The sequence below is a fragment of the Dermatophagoides pteronyssinus genome, unplaced genomic scaffold, assembly GCF_027571235.1.
Source record: "Dermatophagoides pteronyssinus isolate colony J.1.1.1.1 unplaced genomic scaffold, Derpt_VIB-CSIC_2022.12 sq0017, whole genome shotgun sequence".
NCBI classification, from domain to species: domain Eukaryota; kingdom Metazoa; phylum Arthropoda; class Arachnida; order Sarcoptiformes; family Pyroglyphidae; genus Dermatophagoides; species Dermatophagoides pteronyssinus.
Window position 1 is genome coordinate 792,877 of NW_027461541.1, and position 20,374 is coordinate 813,250.

The window sequence follows — 20,374 nt, forward strand, 5'->3', positions numbered from 1 at the left end:
TCTCGAGAATCGGGAAAAGCTAAAATTCATTTTTTTCCCGTTTTTCGTTGACAAAGCCAATCGACCGACCGACCGACCGACCAAAAACCACACACACAAAAACAAAACAAAACAACAAATCCACAGATCATGGAATTTTCATTTTCATTTTTTTAATTCTCTGTACACCAAGAAGAAGAAAAAACATTGATAAAGAATAAAGAATTTCGTCTTCTAATCACCGTCATCATATAGAATCTGTATGCGCATGTACCGAATTTCGAATAGAATCAAGAATCCATAAATGACCAAAACTACGCATGTCTGAAAAGAAACTATTTTTTTTCACATATAATGATGATGATTCGAATTCGAACATTTTAGTTTTTTTTGGTCGTCGAATGGAATTTCCATTTTATGTGAAAAAAAAACACTTATTTCAAGTTTTCTGATTTTTCGGTTTTCTTTCTGGTTTTTCAGTTTGAATTCTGGTATTCATTCATTCATTCATTCATTCAGTTAAGTGATTTGTGAAAAGTTTTTTTTGTTGTTGTTTTTCAAACAAACAAAAAAAATTGTACAATTCAATATTCTCGATCAATCGAGATTCGATCGAGATTTGAACAAAAAATTTTACCAGAAAAAAAACAACGAATCGAAATTTTCTTCTTCAAGTTTCTCAAGATCGATTCGATCGATTTGTATTTTTCATCATCATCATCATCATCATCGACATCAATCGACATCATCATCATCATCGATAATCGTGATCATAATCATTTTGTTTTTTTTTTTGATCCAGAAATGTTCATTCATCACGAAAAATTTTGAAAAAAAAACATTCAGAAACTGAAAACCAGAAACAGAAAATCATTATATTCAATAAATCATTATTATTTGTGACAATTTTTCTCCAATGTTTTTAATGATTTTCATTTGAAAAATCAAAATTTTAAAGAAAAATCAAAATTTTAAAGAACTGCAAGTAAGAATTCCTTTTATTTGTTTGTTTGTTTTTTATTCAATGAAATTTGAATTTAAAATTAAATTTTTTTTGAAACATTTTCATTTTCTTTTTGACATTTGCATTTTATCAAAAATAGAAAAAAAAAGAAAAATTCAAAATTAGAAATGATTCAGTGGGGGTTTTGTTTGCTTGTTTGATTTTATTTGCTTGTCCGTTTTTTTATTATTATTATCATTATTATTCTGGTTTAAATCATTTCACCAATATTAATATCTTGATCTAAACGGAAGAAAAAAAAGAAGAAAAAATCAAACAAATTGATTGATTGTAAACATACACGAACGAACGAACGAACAAAAATCGACAGATCTTTCCGTTCAACAACTTTTCTTCTTCTTCTTCTTTCAATTTCATTTTATGATCATCATCATCATCATCTTGATGATTTTATTCTGAAATTCTAATTATCTTTCAAGTTGAGAGAGAGAGAGATTCTTGTCAAACGTCAATTGAAAATCATTAATGTTATTTTTTTTATATATAATGATGACATCATTTGCAAATGATTGATAATGTTTACAAAGAATATTCAACAACAACAACAACAAAAATCATTTGAAACATGAAATGAATAAAAAAAGAAAAAGAAGAAAAATTAATCAAACAAACACTGTATGTGTTTATATTTCTAGGTTTTCGTTTCGTTTTTTTTTGTTGCTTGTTTTTTTAACCCGTTTTTTTTTGTTGTTTGGATGGTTGGTGTAAGTCAATACAAACAAACAAAACAAAAAAAAATGAAATGAAATGACGTCGAATAATGACGATAATTTCATTGGCATCATCAACGACGACAACAACAACAACATTCTGTTGTTGTTGTTGACAATGCAACTTTTTAAAATTCTGACAATGTCTCTACAATGATTGAGAGCAACAATTTTCAACAATCTTTCTCTGTCTTTCTCTCTCTGTTTTTTGCACACAGAATTTGCAATTTGAATCTATGAATTCTGTCGCATACTTCTTCACTTGAATGAAAAAAACGAAATTCTGTAAATAGAATATTTTCATTTTTTTCAAGTTTGAAAACAAAAACAAAAATTCATTCGTTGATCATTTGCTTTTGATTTGTTTGGGCTCATCAAACAACAACACCCACACATGAATATTCTCGACTGAAAAAAAATCATTTAATTGGATCTACCAATAATGATGATTATTTCAATTGATTTGTTTTTGTAATTTGTTTTTTTTTGGGTTTTATCTTTCTCTCTCTCCCACACACACACACACACATTTGCACTTGAAAATTTTAAAACAAAACAGTAAAAAAAATGATTAATTTTGTTTGCAGTGGTGGTGGTGGTAGTAAAAAAAAATTTCATTAAAATTGAATTTTTTCTGTTTTATTGTTGGTGGAAGAAAAAAACAGAATCCGAAAAAAAAGTTTTTTGAAAATAGAAGAAAAAAAAATCCTTTGAAGAACAACAACAACAAGAAATTCATTTTCATTTATCGATTCACCGGATTTTTTTGGTTCGATATTTTCACTCTGTGGTTGTTGTTTTGTCAGTGTTTTGTTTTTATTGTTATTGTTATTACTTGTTGTTGTTGTTGTCATAAAACAAAACAGAAATTGGTTTTTACAGAGAAATTTAATTATCCAAACTAGAATATTTATTATTTGGAACCAAAGAGAGATAAAGAGGGAGAGAGAGAGAAACGGAAAATCATTATCATTGTCGATTTTGTAGTTTGTTTGTGTATGGTATTTCCAAACAAAAAAAAACTAACTAAATTTGATTCTAAATTTAATTTGTAACCAAAAAAATTAACAGAATTTTTTTTTCTTCCGTTCGTTCGTTTGATTGATTGATTGATGGATGGATGAAAATCGAACCGAACGAAAGTTGAAAATTTTTGTTTTTGTCTGTTTTTTTTAGAGAAAATTTTCATAAATTTTGCTCTCGATTCAGATTTCCAGAATAATTCTGATGAAAACACAGAATTTTTTTTTCTCGCCTGCGAATATTAATCATCATCGTAATCAACCGACAACAGTGACCGATATTTCAATTTTTTTTTTTTACTTTCCTGGTAATTACCGGGATTTTGTTTTTTTTCTGGGATTCAATATCATGTCATTATGTTCAGGTGTGGTTAGGGAATATTTTCATATTTTTTTTTCTTTTGCTTACTGTTTATTTTGTTACCGGTTTAGATTTGGTTTTTGTTGGTTTCCATCCAATTAATTTTTTCTCAGTTTTTCATTAAATTATTAATTATGGCGATGATGATGATGATGATTATGATGATTTTTGTCTCGTTTTTTTTCGGGCTATTTCGACCTTTCTCACTCAACAACAATGTCATGTTAAACATGTAATTCTGGTAAAAAAACACCATCACCACCAAAAACAAACTTTGTGGTGTTCTTTTTAGGCAATTTAGTTGATTGAAAACAAAACAAAACAAAAATCTGTTGGTGTTTTTCTGTTTCTGTTTGTTTAGTTTTTCGTTCTCGCTAGTTCGTTGGAAATCAATGATTTATGAAAATCCAAGTTTGTTTCTGGTTCATTTTTTATTTCTCTTCTGGCTGGGCTATATTTTTGATGAAAAAAAAATATTAATAATTATGGGACACACAACGAAACTACAAAATCAATGAAATTAGTAGTGACAAAAAAAGCTGAAAAATGATGTTGAACAACAACAACAACAACAGCAAAACTTTGTTCCAATTTTTTTTTCTTCAAAAAAAAAAAAAACTTTCTGCATCCATTTTTTTGTTTTCACTGGTAACTTTTTTTTTCTTCTTCGGTTCGATATGCGATATGAATCTTGAAAACTCAAAAAAAAAAAAAATCGAAAAAATTGAAAGCTTAAAAAAAAGAAGAAAATTGATGATGATAGTGAAAATGTTCAAACAACAAACAACAACAACAAAAAAAGAAAAATTTTCTTAGACCGAACCGAAGAAATGAATGAAAAAAAAATGTTGAAACATTATTCTTGGGGTCCATTATTCTTTCGTTTTGCGTTTGGTTGGTTGGTTATGCTGTCAATGTGTTTGGTGCCCGAGAATAAAAAAAAGTCATCATCATTTTGCCATCGAAAGAAAAGAAAATTGAAAAAAACAAGAAAAAATTTCGAAATTTTTTTTCTGTGTTTGTTCGACCCCTTTTTTTTGCAAAGATTGATTATTCGACGAAAGAATGAATGAAAAGAATAACTTTGAATAACAATTGATATTATGATGATGAAATTTTGTCTTATTTTCTTGCAATGTCGTCATCAGTAATTCTCTCTCTCTTTCACTCGTTTTCTGTCAATTCTAATTGTAATGAACATTAATATTATTACAAAAATGGTCTTCGAAAATAGATAGATGGATGGATAGATTGAAAAAAAACCGAAAATAAAAAAACCAAAAGATAAGAACTATATTTTTATATTAGGTCGACAGTGCAAAATTTTTACATTTTTTTATTGTCGTTGTTGGCCATAAATAAAAAGAATATTCTTTATCATCATCATCATCATCTTTTTTTTTCTGGGTCGCCTAGAAAAAATTCCTGTTTTTTTTTCTTTTTTCTTCATTCTCTATGGTGAAATGATTGGTGATGTAAGTAGGAAAGATGGAAAAAATTTTGGTCAACATACAGGCAGGACAACATCAATTATGTGAATATAAAGAAAGAAATTGGTGATAATGGTGGGGGAGATTAAGTAATAGATTCAATGATGACATCATTCATTCATTTTTGGTTTGGTTTTTGTTTTATCTCTGCTTAAACGGCGGGGGTGGGACAAAAGCAAAAAGAAAAGATGTCCTAATTTCATTTTCAGCGAAGAAATTACATTAAACAGAAAAATTTTTCCTAAATCGATTGATTGATTTGGATTCTTTTTCCTGTTTTGGTGTGTGTGTGGAAAATGAATTAATTTTTATTGTTCAAAAAAAATGTTTTAAAAGGAAAAAATTCGGGTTATTTTTTCTGGGGTCCAAATCTATTTTTGTGCATCAAAAAATTTCGTTTTTCTGGTTATCCAAATTTAGTTTTTCTCTTTTCATCTCTTCGATTTCTCCCTCTCTCTCCCTCTCATGAGAATTCTGTTTGCACAAAACAAACCAAACCAAACCAAACCAAACAAACAATTTTCCAATAAGTTCCAAACAGAAAACAGAAACAAAATGAGAGAAAAAAAAAGACCAGATCACTCTCACTATACAGAATCAGTCAAGTCAGTTGATGTTAAAGAGAATTTGAAGTGATGTTGATGTTGAATGTTTACGTAAAATATTTTCATCAAAAATAAAAATTCAGTTACCATCTCTGTTGTTGTTGTTGCTGTTATTGTTATTGTTGTTGGTTGGTTGGTTGGTTTGTTTGTTGATGAAGATGATCATTATAATCAAGTTAAAAATAAATTATAAATAAATAAAAGTTGAAATAATAATAATAATAATAATAAATAGAAACAACAACAACAACAACAAAAATAAATTGAAAAATTGGATGAGACAATTTTTTTGTTGTTGTTGTTGTTGTTGTTTTTACTAAAAAATTATTATCATTATCATTATAATCATCATTATTTATTTATTCATTATATATTATGATCATTAACGGTTTGGTTTTTTTTTGTAGTTTTGTTGTTGTAGTTTATTGTTGTTGTTGTTGTTGTTGTTTTTACTAAAAAATTATTATCATTATCATTATAATCATCATTATTTATTTATTCATTATATATTATGATCATTAACGGTTTGGTTTTTTTTTGTAGTTTTGTTGTTGTAGTTTATTGTTGTTGTTGTTGTTATCGATCGGATATAATATTTTTTTTCTTCTAACAACAACAACCAGACGAACAAAGAAAAAAGTGTGAAGAAAATAAATTTTTTCACCGTTTTTTTAATCCGATTTATTTTTATTTTGGTGAAGGTTTTGAAATGTCATTTTTTTTGTTGAAGAAGAGAAAAGAAAAATGTTGTGATTGATCTTTTGTCTGGTTATTGAATTGAATTACAGCAAACAAACATTTCTATCTTCAAATTGCATAATAATTTTTTCAATTCTATTTGATTTCAAATTCTACCATATGATTAGCATTTAAATGTAATAAAATAAAATAAAAATGGCAAACGAAAAATCACCACCTACACAACAACAAACAATTATTGTTTTTATCAATGATGAACAACAACAACAACAACAACAACAACAGTTAAAGCCAGAGGCAATAATGGATCATCATGATGATCATCAAATATCATCAACAACAACATCAGCATCAACATCATCAACAATAACAACAATAAATCAACAACAACAACAACAACAACTAAATTGTTATTATAATCGAAGTATTGATGATGAATCAGCCGCAACAACAACAACAACAACAACAACAAATACAAGTGTTGGTGGTATTCCAAATTGTCCAAGTGAACCATTAACACCATCCGATGAATATGAATTTTATCCATTAGAAATATCATCAAATGATGATGATATTAGTGGTGATGTTAGTGGTAGTAATGATATTAGTGGTGGTAGTAGTTATTGTGAAATAAATCAAACAAAATCATTATCAATTAATTGTATGAATATTGATCAACAACAACAACAACAACAAAATTCAAATCAAATTCAAATGGAATCTAAAACATTAATACGTCGTACTAGTGCTGAACCATATATTAGTTTTAATGAAAAACAATCATTAAATAATAAAAATTTATTAATGATCAATAATAATAGTAATAATAAAGATGATAAAACAACAACAACTAAACAACAACAAAGACGATCAACAACAACAACAACAACAACAGAATCAGAATCAACAACAACAACAGCAACAGGAACAACAAAAAAACGTCATTCAATATCGGTCTCAAATTTAACAATATTAACAAATAGTTTATTAACAGTTGCATCATTTGCTGATGCAAAAAGTAGTCAATTTTTATCATATCTTAAAAATGGTTGTCAATTAGCTAATAATAATAATCATATATCACAGATGACCACCAATACTATCAATGATAATGATAAAAATAGTCAATCAAAACAAACTAATAATAATAATAATAATAATAATCGACGTAGACGATCATCAACAATAAGTAATCGTAAAAAACGTGAAAATCAACAGCAAAAATCATCAAAGAAAAATAATGATAATAATAAAATCAATGATAATGATGATAATGATAATAAAGATCAAAGAAAATTAAGTAAAAATCGTAATTATTTTAGTAAATTTCATTCAAAATCTCGATCAACAACAACAGCAACAAGTCCGAACAAAAATGATAACAATCAAGATCAAATTGAACAAAATAATATTGAAAATATTATCGAATCATCAATTACAATTGAACAAACTGATAATAATAATGATACTGATAATTTATTAAATTGTAATCTTAATGATCATAATAATAATAATAATAATAATGATGATGAACGACGTAAAGATTCAATAAATTCATTAATAATTGATTATGGATTTCAAGGTAAAATAATTCGTGCACATTTACCTGATGATCAACGTACAATTGTACCAATACAATCTGGACAAACAATACGTGATGTATTGGAAAAATCAATGGATCGTCGTAAATTAACATCCGATATGTGTACTGTTTATATTTGTGATACAAAGTAAGTTGTCAATGAATTAATTAATTGATATTTTTTCAACTATTTTAACCTGTTCCTATGTTATATTCTTATCTTTTATTTTCTCTTTAAAGTGAACCAATCGATTGGGATAGTGATGTATCATTATTAAATCCAGGTGCTGAAATACGTGTAAAAACAAATGAACCATTTCCAATACAAACACGTATATCACATAATTATATACGTAAAACATTTTTTACATTAGAATTTTGTGAATGTTGTAATCGTATTTTATTTCATGGTTTTCGTTGTCAAACATGTGGTATACGTTTTCATACAAGATGTGCATTACAAGTACCAAGTTTATGTCAACCATTACGTATTGATAATTATTATCGTCATTTATTAGCAATGAATGCTAATAATATGTTAAATAATCCACAAACTGGTTGTATTAATCGTTGTGGTTTTTATCGTTCAGCATCGATTAATAATCATCATTATCAACAACAACAAAAACAACAAAATTCATCAATAAAATTATCAAAACAACAATTGAAAATCAAAATTACAAATAAAAATCAAAATGAAACAATTAATAATGATAATGATGATAATAATCAATTATCAACAAATTTTTTACGACCAGATTTACAATCATCACAACAGCAACAACAACATTCACGTGAACGTTCAACATCAGCACCGAATGTTTGTTTTAATTCAACAACAATTATTACCGATAATAATAATGAACATACTAAAACGATAATCGATAATCAGAATAATGATAATACAAAATTACGTTTAAAACGTCCAACAACAACAAACAAAACGATAATACATTCAGCAACAACATCACCAACATCACCAAATAAATTAAATAAACTTATTGATCCATCATTATCATCATCATCATCATCATCAACAACAACAACAACAACATCGACAAAAACAACAATGTCATTAAATAATAATAATAATAATAATAATGGTGGTAGCGGTAGACCACGTGCAAGATCAGCCGATGAATCAATAAAAATTAATAATAAAATCCAAAATACATCTGTATCATATCGTGAATCGATTGAAGATTGGGAAATACCACAAGATGAAATATTAGTTGGTCCACGTATTGGTTCCGGTTCATATGGTACTGTTTATCGTGGACATTGGCATGGACCAGTTGCATTAAAAAAATTAAAAGTAATCGAACCAACTGAAACACAATTACAAGAATTTAAAAATGAATTAACTGTTTTAAGAAAAACACGTCATGTTAATATAATATTATTTATGGGTTGTGTATCAAAACCACATTTAACAATTGTTACACAATGGTGTGAAGGTTCATCATTATATAAACATTTACATGTTTTTGAAACAAATTTTGAAATTATTCAATTAATTGATATTGCTAGACAAACAGCACAAGGAATGGATTATTTACATGCTAAACATATTATACATCGTGATCTTAAATCAAATAGTTGAGTATTTTTTTTTCTCTTTCTTTTTTTTTGGTTTCTAAACATCTTTTGTTTTTTTTTGCCATAGATATTTTTCTACATAATGATTTTACTGTAAAAATTGGTGATTTTGGCCTAGCAACAGTCAAATCACGTTGGAAAGGTTCGAAAAAATTTCAACAACCAACTGGTTCAATATTATGGATGTCACCAGAAATTATTCGTATGATTGAACCAAATCCATATTCATTTCAAAGTGATGTTTATTCATTCGGTATTGTATTATATGAATTAACAACCGGTACATTACCATATCGTCATGTTAATAATAAAGATCAAATATTATTTATGGTTGGACGTGGTTATCTAAAACCAGATTTATCATTATTACGTGATAATATTCCAAAACGTTTTGTACAATTATTAAAAGATTGTATACAATTTGATTTTATAAAACGACCATTATTTAGACAAATATTATCACGTATTGAAAATATATTACAATTATTACCAAAATTTGATCGTTCACGTTCAGAACCATCAATTTATGATCATAATAATCATCAATCATTATTATCATCATCAAATATTGATGATGATCCAGATTTAATTATTTTTACAAATAATAATAATAATAATTTTATAACAAAACCGATAATAACAACAAAAAATTGTACAGCCGCAAATGTAGACGCAAACAAAATCGCAACCGAATCATCATCATCAATAATTTTTCAATCGCCAAATGATATTGAATTCATTCCAGCATCATCTGAATCCGCATCAACAACAACAACGGCCAAATTAATCGAACAACCATTTACCTATTTTGTAACTGAAAATATTTAGTCAAAAACAAACAAAAAAAAACTTTTTTTCACTCAAAACTTTATTTCAATTTCCAAAATTTCCAAAATTATAATAATAATAATAAAAACAAAGGTAGCTGCCATATTATTAGTGTTGATTATGGATTATTGTTTTTTTTATAATTTTTTTCCATTAAATTTTGTTGAACTTTTTTTCTTTTTCATTAATTGTTCACGTTGATTTTGTTTAATATGTTCAGGTGCATCAGGTGTCGGTATAATGGTTGATGTTTCTTCCATTGAATCAATCGGTGGATTAATACGTAATTCGATACGTTGTTTTTCAGCACATGCATGTTCCGATTCATCAACATCATTATAACAATCTGAACGGGCATTTTTCGGTATATTTTTCTGTCCTTCATATTCACAAAGACGTTCTAATGGTATTGCTTTAACAATCATTTTATTCATATCGATTGGTTTTTCTTGTGGACAATAAAATACTTTTGGTGTTTTTGAATCAAATACAATTGATTTACGCATTAAATCACCATTACTTATTTCGATTATTAAAGCCATTAGGATTAAAACTAAAGCTATTTTACAAAGAAATTCTTGATTAAAAAACAAAACAAAATTCCAAAGAATAAATCAAAAAAAAAAAAAAAAAATAACAAACCTTGATAAATCGGAGCCATGATCGGTTGATTTAAAAGAATCCAAGAATCCAATAACAAACAAAACAAAGCGAAATGAAAATGAGCAGATGTTTCACAAAGAGAGAAAACAATTTTTAGACATAAATGGTCATCATCCACGTAAAGCTGCGTCATCTTTTTTTGTTTGTTTCAATGGCAGTCTGTATTTTAGAGCTGCTATAATCAGGTAGGAAAATCAACGTAAAAAAAGAAGACGAATACGAAGAAAGAAACAAGTTTCTCAATGACCATTATCCACATCTTTCTTTCTTTCATTCATTCACTTTAAATGCTGGCAATCATCAAACGGAACATTCACACCACACACACACACAACAAGTTTCTCTTTTTTTCTTATTCCTCGAAATGGATGCTTCAGGTATTCAACAACAAAAAAAAAGGTGGACAGGTTGAAAGAAAATTGCGCGAATTTTGAAAAAAAAATTCAGCTTTTTTTTGATTATGACCGTTAAAAAGGGGGGTTTTAAACGTCAAAAATCTGTCAACTCAGCAATGATGAAATGTGAGCACGTGTATGATGTGTGTGCTAAAAGTGCGAAAGAAAACAGTCATCGATGATGAAATTTTTTGGGAAAAAAAATTTTCTGCCTGTGTGTGTGTGTGACACTCGTGTTCGTTTGGTTTGTTTGCGAAGCCAGGTTTTTTGATTTTTCTGATTTTCTGATTTTTTTGATTTTTGATTTTTCGGAATTTTCAACAACAACCTGATGGATAACAACAACAACAACAACAAATCGGAAATGAATTTATCCGAATCATCATCATCCGAACAACAACAACAATCGAAACAACAACAACAATCATCAAGAATTATGAAACAATCAAAAAATCGACATCATCCATATTTATTATCATCATCTACCTCATCTACATCATCATCATCAACAACAACAACATCAATAACATCGATCAAAAATGATTGTCATTGTAATACAAAACCAAATATAATATTACCAACATTAACCGAATGGACAGCTAGATTTCGTATTGATGAACAATATATGAATACAATTTTAAAACCGGTAACAAAAGCTTTGAAATTTTCAACTGAAAAATTTTATCCAGATGGTAATATGATGATAACATTACGTAGAAATATTAATCGTCATGATAATAATTCAATAACATCATTGCCATCATCATCATCATTGTCGCAATCGCCACCATTATCATCACCATTATCAAGATCACCTATTTTGGCCAAAGAATCATCAAAACAATTGGAACAAGATAATCATGAATCGATTAAACAACAACAACAACAACAATCGGATCGACCATTTGGTCATGGTACAATTACTATTATTGATGATGGTGATATACGTGCAACACATAAATCTTGGATTGAAAAACCATTACCATTATCATCAATATCATCATCGATGGAAAGTGATCAAAAATCAATTAATTCGGAAAATTTCTTTCCAATCAATGTTGATGATGGTGGTAATGATAATACTGGTGATGATAAAATTAACCCCGATGAAACAATTGAAAAAAAACAATCACCGGTTGTCGAAAACTTTCCCAATACTAATGAATATGATGGTGATGATGGTAATACCACAACCGATGAAAATGATCAAAAACCGATAATTTTGGATTTGAATTCATTTACCAATCCAGCACAATCATCATCATCATTTGAATCATCCACTGCTGTCGCCGCATCAACTGAATCATCCGAACCATTACCAATAGTTCCAGAACAATTTTCACAAATTCTTCAAATGATTAACAATTCAATGAATGATGATGGAGATGATGATGATGATAAAAATATTACAATGGCAGCTGCAACAGCAACAACCAACGAATCAATCAAACCAATTATCGATGATGAATCAATTCAGCCAGAATTTCAACAACAACAGCAACCAGAAATGCATCAACAACAACAAACGCAACAAACAAATCAATTTTATCAATTAGATGAAAGTTTAATTGATCGTCTTTTGGCAACTGATTGGCCAATTTATTTTGATGATGATAATAATCAACAACAACCGCAGCAGCAGCAATATCCATTGAATGTAACTAATCAACAATATTCGGCTATTGCGAATATTAATCATCATCAACAGCATCAGCAGTATTATCATCATGATCATCGAAATCATGATTATTATCCGATTGATATTAACAACAACAACAATCATAATCAGATGAATTTAAATTGCTATGGTGGTAATTATGCTGATAATGATGATTCTGGTGTTGGTGTTAATTATGATGAATATAATCATCTGTTTGAATGAAAAAAAAACAAATGATAAAAGTCAAGCAATTCTTATTGATCTCAGGCAATTTATAATCTCATAACAACAAAAACGTTAATTTTCCTAATTAAATTTCTAAATTTCATTGTTTTTTGTTTTGTTTTTCTTTTTGATATTTACAAATATATTTAAAAAATCTAATAAAATTATGTTTCAATCCAAATGAACCATTTTTGTGTAAATAGTTTTGTTTACTGCAGTGTATTGCTCAATTGCATTTGATTATATTTGTTTTTATTGATATTTTATTTCATTTTTTTCTTAATTTTGCATATTGTCGAAGTTTGTTTTCGTTTTTGTTTTTTAAATTCATTAGTTCATTGTTGTTTCAATAAATCAAAAATAATGGCATTATCAGCTGTACGTCGTTTAATGACCGAATATAAACAATTAACATTAAATCCACCTGAAGGAATATTAGCTGGTCCAGTTAATGAAGATAATTTTTTCGAATGGGAAGCATATGTAACTGGTAAATATAAAATGATTAGTTAATTGAAATATTTTTAATTTTACCATCATTATCATTATGATTAGGACCTGAATCAACATGTTATGAAGATGGTGTTTTTTCAGCACGTATTACATTTCCAACTGATTATCCATTATCACCACCTAAAATGCAATTCACATGTGAAATGTTTCATCCAAATGTTTATCCGGATGGTCGTGTTTGTATATCAATATTACATGCACCTGGTGAAGATCCATTAGGTTATGAATCAATATCGGAACGTTGGTCACCAGTACAATCAGTAGAAAAAGTTCTGCTATCAGTTGTATCAATGTTAGCCGAACCAAATGATGAATCTGGTGCAAATGTTGATGCAGCAAAAATGTGGCGTGAAGATAGAAAATTATTTTTAGAAAAAGCTGAAGAAATTGTACGTAAATCATTGGGTTTTTAAACAATCAAACAAAAAAAGAAATGAAAATCGCTCTAAATCAATCAACATCCAGCAACAATTTTTGTGATAAAATTTTTTATTATTATAACTCTTTGCATGAATTATTTTCTTTTTCAATCAATTCAATTAGTTATTATTAATTAAATGCATGTCTTGTAATGTTTGAAATATGTGAGGGAATTATCATTAGTTTAATGTTTGTTTGATTGAGAAAAAGGGGAATTGAATGAATGAAACAACATGAAATATATATTTTTGGTCCAAATGAATTATGATTTGAAATGAAAATTATGGTTATTTCAGAATCGGATTCTGATTCTGTTTGTTCTTGGTTATTCTTGATTTTCAAGTTTTTGCATTCAATGATTGAATATAATCAATGGTTTTTGTTGCTGTTGTTGTTGTTGTTGGAATACCATCAATAACACCACCTATCGGTATATTATTTAATGATGATGATTTTAATTGTTCCGTTTGTTGTTGTTGTTGTTGTTGATCAAAATTATTACCGCTACCTGTATTAGATGATATTATCATTGTTTGATTATTACCATCATTATTTGATGAAAATTCTTGTTTATCAATAAAATCTAATGATTCACATTTACGTTGTTGTTTCATTTTTAACATGATTGTTTTTGGATTATTTGCATTTATAATTGTTGTTGTTGATGATGGTTGATAATATGGATGATAATTAGATGTTCCAGCAGCAGCACCCGATACAAATGATTGCTGTTGAGATGTTGATGGAATCAATCCAATTGTTGATCCAGTTGTTGTTGTTGTTTCAATACGATTTAAAAATTTAAAACGATCCAATAATAAACGATTATTTTCATTATCTAACCAATATGTTCGAACAATTCCTTTTCCTTTTAAATGTATATCACCACGTAATGTTAGATTGAATGAACCAAAACGATCCAGTATTAATTTACTATATTCACTTGTATGTATTTTGTTTGCTGGATTTTTTTGGTTGAAAAACTTTTGGTTAGAATTTTTTTTTGAAACAAGAGAATTCAGTAACTTACGTTCACCATGTGATTCCATACGTGATGCAGTATTGACTGTATCACCAAATAGACAATAACGTGGCATTTTTAAACCAATAACACCGGCTGCACATGGACCCGAATGTATACCAATACGTAAACGTACATCTTGTTCGGGTAAATGTTTTATACGAAATTTTTTTATCTGATCCAATAATTCTAATGACATACGGGCAATTTGTCTTGCATGTTCATTACCATTACGTATTGGTAGACCACTAACAACCATATAAGCATCACCAACTGTTTCAACTTTATAAACATCATAATTTGATATAATTGAATCAAATAATGTATATAAATCATTTAAAAAATCAACAATTTCCATTGGTGTACTTGCTGCTGCGATCTGTGTAAATTGTACAATATCCGAAAAAAATATCGTTACACATTGAAATGATTCTGGTTTTACTTGATTTTCTTGTTTCAATTGATCGGCAACTGTTTTCGGTAATAATTCATATAATAATTCTTCACATTTACGTTTTTCTTCAAAAAATGCAGAGGTTTTTTGTTCAACAAGTATTTCTAAATCATTTGCATATTGTTCCAGACGTAATAATAAATTTTCAAGAAAACTATTTCCACTACCACCAATATAATCTCTGTGTATTGAATTTGTAATGAAAGAAAAAATATTGATTAATAATCAATCAATCAATCAGTTCAATTTGATTTACTTGGATAATTTCCGTATCTGTGTACGTATTGTTGAAAATGTTGGACGATTTTGTGGATTTTCATCCCAACATTGTTGTAATAATTCAATCAATTCCGGTGCACATTCACGTTGATCAACATTCGGTCGATATGGTGTTTGGCCACCCAATTTTAATTGTTGTATGATGAATTGTGGATCCAACGAAACAACCGAATATTTACCATCACCACCAACAACTTTAACCGTTTCAAATGGACCACTACGTGTTATGATTTCCTGTAAAACAATACTAAAACTATAAACATCACCTTTTGGTGAACCATGTAAATCTGGACGACGTTGTCGTAAATGTTCCGGTGCTGTCCATAATAATGATTCTGTTTTTGAAAAATGAAAAATTTTTAAAATTAAAAAATATTTTTGGTTGAATGTAACCAATTTTTTACATACTATAATTTGGTAAACCAGAATTTTGTTTAGAAAGATTACGTAATGTACGTAAACCAATATCAGTTAATTTAACAACTAAACGTGAATCAATAACACAATTTGGTGATTTTAATGTACCATGATAACCTAATGATGATTCATGTATAAATAATATTCCTTCAATAATATCATTTATTAATGAATAACGAAATGGCCAATCAATACGTATTGCTTCATTATCTAATAGATCCTATTTTTTGATAATAATAAGTGATTATAAAAAAATTATAAAAAATTATAAAATATAAAACAAAAAATAAAGAGAAAAAAAATATTTACCCGAAGATTTCCTTTTTCACAATATTCAGTTAATATTGAAATATGTTGATCTTCAGCACAAATACCAACAAATCTAATTAAATTTTCATGTGCTAAATCTTTAAGCTGTTTTAATTCAATTAATATTTCACGATTAATTGATAAATGTTTTATATTTAAATGTTTTATAAATAATTTTGATCCTTTATAAATTCCTTTATTTGGTAATGTTGTTAAAAATTGATCAAAACCAATTTGTTGTTTATTATTATTATTATTGTTGTTATTATTATTTGTTGTTGTTGTTGATTGTCGATTGTTGTTTACCGATAATCTTGTTGTTGTTGTTGTTGTTGTTGATTTTTTATCCATTGTTGAACGATTATTATTAACATCAAGATTTATATTATTTTTTGTTGTTGTTGTTGTTGTTGAAATTGTACGTTGACGATTTGATGATGAATTATTACTTAATTGTTGAATATAATTTGGTAATGTAAAATAATCATTAATTCTTATATGTGGTTTTGTTGTTGTTGTTGTCGATATTGTTGTTGTTGTTGTTGTCGGTATTGTTGTTGTTGTTGTTATAGATTTTTTTGACATTTCCGTTTGTTGTTGTTGCTGTTGTTGTTCAGTCTGTGAAACAAAAAATAATGATTTTGATGTATCCAATGATCGATCACTTTGATTATGAATAAAAATTATTTCATTCCAACGTATTTTCCACCATAAACTAGTTAATTCTGATTCTAAACGTAAACGTCTAACAAAAGGTTTTACAAAAAAGTTTTACAAATTAAATCAATCAATGTTTTACCTATAAATAAAAAATATAGCCATAAATAAGAATATGGAAACAACACCGATACCGGCTAAAATATCCAATATTGGCCATGCTTTACCTAGAAATTGTGAATCTGAACGAAGAAATTTTCATTTTTTATATTGATTGAATTGAATCCAATAGAAACAAACTAAAAATCGCTTACTTGATTGATTACAATTCAAATCAATAATATCATTATTACAAATATTTGGATCAGATATTTGTATTTGATTATTTGGCCAATGTATTGCTGTTAAATTTGACCAAATAATTTTATCATCTCTACCGGAATAAATTATTATTGATTTCATTTTGAATGTTATTGGATCAAAATCTTCTAATGTATAATCAGTTTCTTTATCACCATTAGCATTAATAAAAATATCACCACTTAAATAATCGCTAAATGTACGATTCCATAAACGTTTGGTTACTTCATTACCATCAATTGGATCAAAACCATTCGATATTGTTTCAGTAACAGCAACACCATACATAATAACTGAATCATGAAAACCGGCTAATATAACATTAACATCTTTCATTGTAAATGATGTATTAAATTCATTACGTGATTTTTCAATTACATCATTAGCAAATTTTTGATACATTTCAGTCATTGGTACATGTACTGTTAATATAAATAATGATTCATACATATGTTTTACATCCTAATAAAATTTTGATTTTAAAAACATTAATGAAAAACTTACAATCCAAAAGCAAACAAACAAAACAAACAAACAGAAAATCACTTACATCATTACGTGTATCATTATTAACAAACCAATCAAAATTACCAAATGAATTTGCATGTTTAAATAATTCAACAGTTAAAAAAACATAACCACCATTACCCATTTGTGAATCAAATGCAGCTAATAATATTTGTCGTAATGTTTCACCGGTTGTTAATATTAATATTACTTGGAATAGAATAGAAAAAAGGATTTTGTAATTAAAAAATTTTGTAAAATAAAAAGAATTTATAATAAAAATTACCACGTGATTCTTTTGCACAATCAATTAATAAATTTTTAAGATTAGTTTTAGCCAATGAACGACTAATATCATGTGTTTCAATTTCAATATCAGTTTTCGAATCAAACATATCAATAATAGCTTTTTTAATTAATGGTATTAATGGTGATGATATTTTATCCTGTACAATAATAGCCATATGTTTCCATTGAAATTTTTCAAAAATTTGTGTTACAAATGAACCAAGATTTGTTAATGAAAATGATAACCGTGTTAATGTACTGAATATTTCTTTATTTGAAAATTGTACATGTGGTCCACCTGAACTAATAACAGGTATACGCCAATGTGATGCCATTCGTGCTACTGGATCTAATGCTAATCCACTGTTGGATTGATTGATTGATTGATTAATTGGAAAAAAAATAACATTGATTTTTCAATCAAATCAAAAGGCAAAATGCCAAAAAAAGAAAAACATACCATGATGGACCAATGAAAACAGTAACACGTCTTAAATAAAATTCTTCAGCAGCAAAAACACCGGCAAAATTTGATGTACAACGATTAGAACCATTACGAAATACAGCATTTTCCCAACGTATCGATGGAAATAAACGTTTAGCTTTTTCAATAGCAATATTAATGGATGGTTTTGCCAATTCCAATGTATATGGTAATTCAGAATCGGCAACAAATATACCAACAATTCTAACCGGGAATGGATTTGTTTCATTATAATAATTTGATTTTGGAATAATATTCGATGAATAATCATCATTATCATTATGATGATAATGATGATGATGATGACCATTTTGATGAATTCTAATCCATTCACGTGTTGATGGTGTTAATTTTGTTGTTAAATTTGGACAATTTAGATTCGTTTGATCGATTGGATAATGATGAAATTGATCAATTTGATCATCACCTTCATCATCATCTTCATTATTTAATTGATTATTATTAATCAATAAATCAATACTATCGATCTTTAAAATGATTGTAAAAATTTTATAAAAAATTATTATTATAACCAATAGATTATATTTAAACATATTGATTTTGGTTTCATTAGAAAAAAAATTTTTTTTTTAACGATTCGATTAGATTAACAACTAGATTACGAATGAATTTCGAATCGAATCTTGATCAATCGATCGATCGATCGATCGATTGATATCAATTGGTGGAAACAAAACGAAACGAAAACAAACAAACTCTGCCCAACAAACATTACCGTGTAGTGAATGGGGTTAACGTTTTTCATTTTCATTTTTCATTGCCATCAACAAAACAAACAAATTGATTATTTCATTTCAATTTCAATTCATTTTTTTGGGTTGTTTTTGCTGTAGATCAACAAAAACAAAATGAACCAGAAAGTAAAAATGATGAAAACAAAAACTTAATTTAATTATAATTATCTTTTTTTTTACAAAAATTGATCCACCCTTAGTGTTTTGTTTGTGTTAAATAATCATCAATTGATTATCAATTGATGATGATTTAATCCCTGAATTTATTTATTTTCTTCTGCCAACTTTGTTCGCAAAAAAAAACATTTTTCATTCCAATAATAATGGTGGATTAAAGAATGTGTCAAAATTCTTTTACCATCATCATTACTATCGATTGTATCGATATTTTTAATCGATTTTGTTTTTTTGAAAAAATTTTAAAATTTTCTGGAAAAAAATTGTTGGAAAATCTAAAAAAGTGTTCAATTTGTTTCATTTTTCATGTTTTTTTCAATTCTTGTTGTTTGTTTACATTTTGGGTGTAAAATTTCCAAATAAAATTCCTAATTGAAAAAAAATCGATCGATCGATTGATTGATTGATTAGATTGATTGATTGGATTGATCAAATTGAAATTGGCAACAACAAAAATAAAATTCAAAAAATTTCGGAATCAAATAATGTTGCTGCTGCTGCTGTAGTTTCAGATTTCATCATCCAAATTCTACAGAATATTCTCAATAATGAAAAAAACCTGATCAGAAAAAAAAACAGAGTTTCGCCCAAGTTCATTCAAACAAAAACAAAAAAATTTTCAGAAACTGATAAATTTCTTTTTACAAAATCCGATTATAATTCTCTCTCTTGCTCGCTCCCATAGCTTTTTTCTCATTTGGATTTGATCAAGGAAAATGCAAAAGAAAAAACCAAAAGGAAAAAACCAAAAGGAAAATTTTTCAAATAAACTTAAATTATCGTTATTATCGTTTTATATGGTTATAAGATGTCATTATAATTCTTTGCTTTCTTTCTTCTTTGACTTGTCACATTCAAATAATGTTTTTGTTTGTTTGTTGTTGTTTTAGT

General features: G+C 27.4%; 5 protein-coding genes across 6 annotated transcripts; 3 read left to right on the plus strand and 2 right to left on the minus strand.

Moving 5' to 3' along the window:
- The first annotated feature begins 377 nt into the window (after positions 1 to 377).
- Positions 378 to 10,017, plus strand: LOC113799754 (serine/threonine-protein kinase B-raf-like). The gene is made up of 4 exons (XM_075822491.1): positions 378 to 964; positions 6,058 to 7,620; positions 7,713 to 9,070; positions 9,139 to 10,017. The coding sequence occupies exons 2-4, from the start codon at positions 6,086 to 6,088 to the stop codon at positions 9,897 to 9,899; spliced, it is 3,654 nt and encodes a 1,217-aa protein (XP_075678606.1). The 5' UTR covers positions 378 to 964; positions 6,058 to 6,085; the 3' UTR covers positions 9,900 to 10,017.
- LOC113799751 (uncharacterized) lies at positions 9,922 to 11,081 on the minus strand. 2 transcript variants are annotated; one of them, XM_075822494.1, is made up of 2 exons: positions 10,542 to 11,081; positions 9,922 to 10,476 (listed from the first exon to the last, which is right to left on the minus strand). In XM_075822494.1, the coding sequence occupies exons 1-2, from the start codon at positions 10,693 to 10,695 to the stop codon at positions 10,037 to 10,039; spliced, it is 594 nt and encodes a 197-aa protein (XP_075678609.1). In that variant the 5' UTR covers positions 10,696 to 11,081; the 3' UTR covers positions 9,922 to 10,036. The 2 variants fall into 2 exon arrangements, with proteins under 2 accessions (XP_075678609.1, XP_027206243.2); XM_027350442.2 differs by having other exon boundaries at positions 9,922 to 10,458; positions 10,542 to 11,078.
- Positions 11,082 to 11,154: 73 nt separating this feature from the next.
- On the plus strand, positions 11,155 to 12,924 carry LOC113799765 (uncharacterized). Its single transcript, XM_027350458.2, has one exon. It carries the CDS (start codon positions 11,289 to 11,291, stop codon positions 12,837 to 12,839), a length of 1,551 nt encoding a protein of 516 aa, XP_027206259.2. The 5' UTR covers positions 11,155 to 11,288; the 3' UTR covers positions 12,840 to 12,924.
- A 138-nt stretch (positions 12,925 to 13,062) lies between these two features.
- On the plus strand, positions 13,063 to 13,936 carry Ubc7 (ubiquitin conjugating enzyme 7). The gene is made up of 2 exons (XM_027350460.2): positions 13,063 to 13,332; positions 13,398 to 13,936. Exons 1-2 carry the CDS (start codon positions 13,206 to 13,208, stop codon positions 13,766 to 13,768), a joined length of 498 nt encoding a protein of 165 aa, XP_027206261.1. The 5' UTR covers positions 13,063 to 13,205; the 3' UTR covers positions 13,769 to 13,936.
- On the minus strand, positions 13,910 to 18,977 carry LOC113799755 (atrial natriuretic peptide receptor 1-like). Its single transcript, XM_075822492.1, has 10 exons — positions 18,528 to 18,977; positions 18,066 to 18,430; positions 17,823 to 17,989; positions 17,227 to 17,734; positions 17,055 to 17,154; positions 16,256 to 17,000; positions 15,938 to 16,166; positions 15,507 to 15,864; positions 14,806 to 15,431; positions 13,910 to 14,736 (listed from the first exon to the last, which is right to left on the minus strand). The coding sequence occupies exons 2-10, from the start codon at positions 18,400 to 18,402 to the stop codon at positions 14,114 to 14,116; spliced, it is 3,693 nt and encodes a 1,230-aa protein (XP_075678607.1). The 5' UTR covers positions 18,403 to 18,430; positions 18,528 to 18,977; the 3' UTR covers positions 13,910 to 14,113.
- Between the last annotated feature and the right edge of the window lie 1,397 nt (positions 18,978 to 20,374).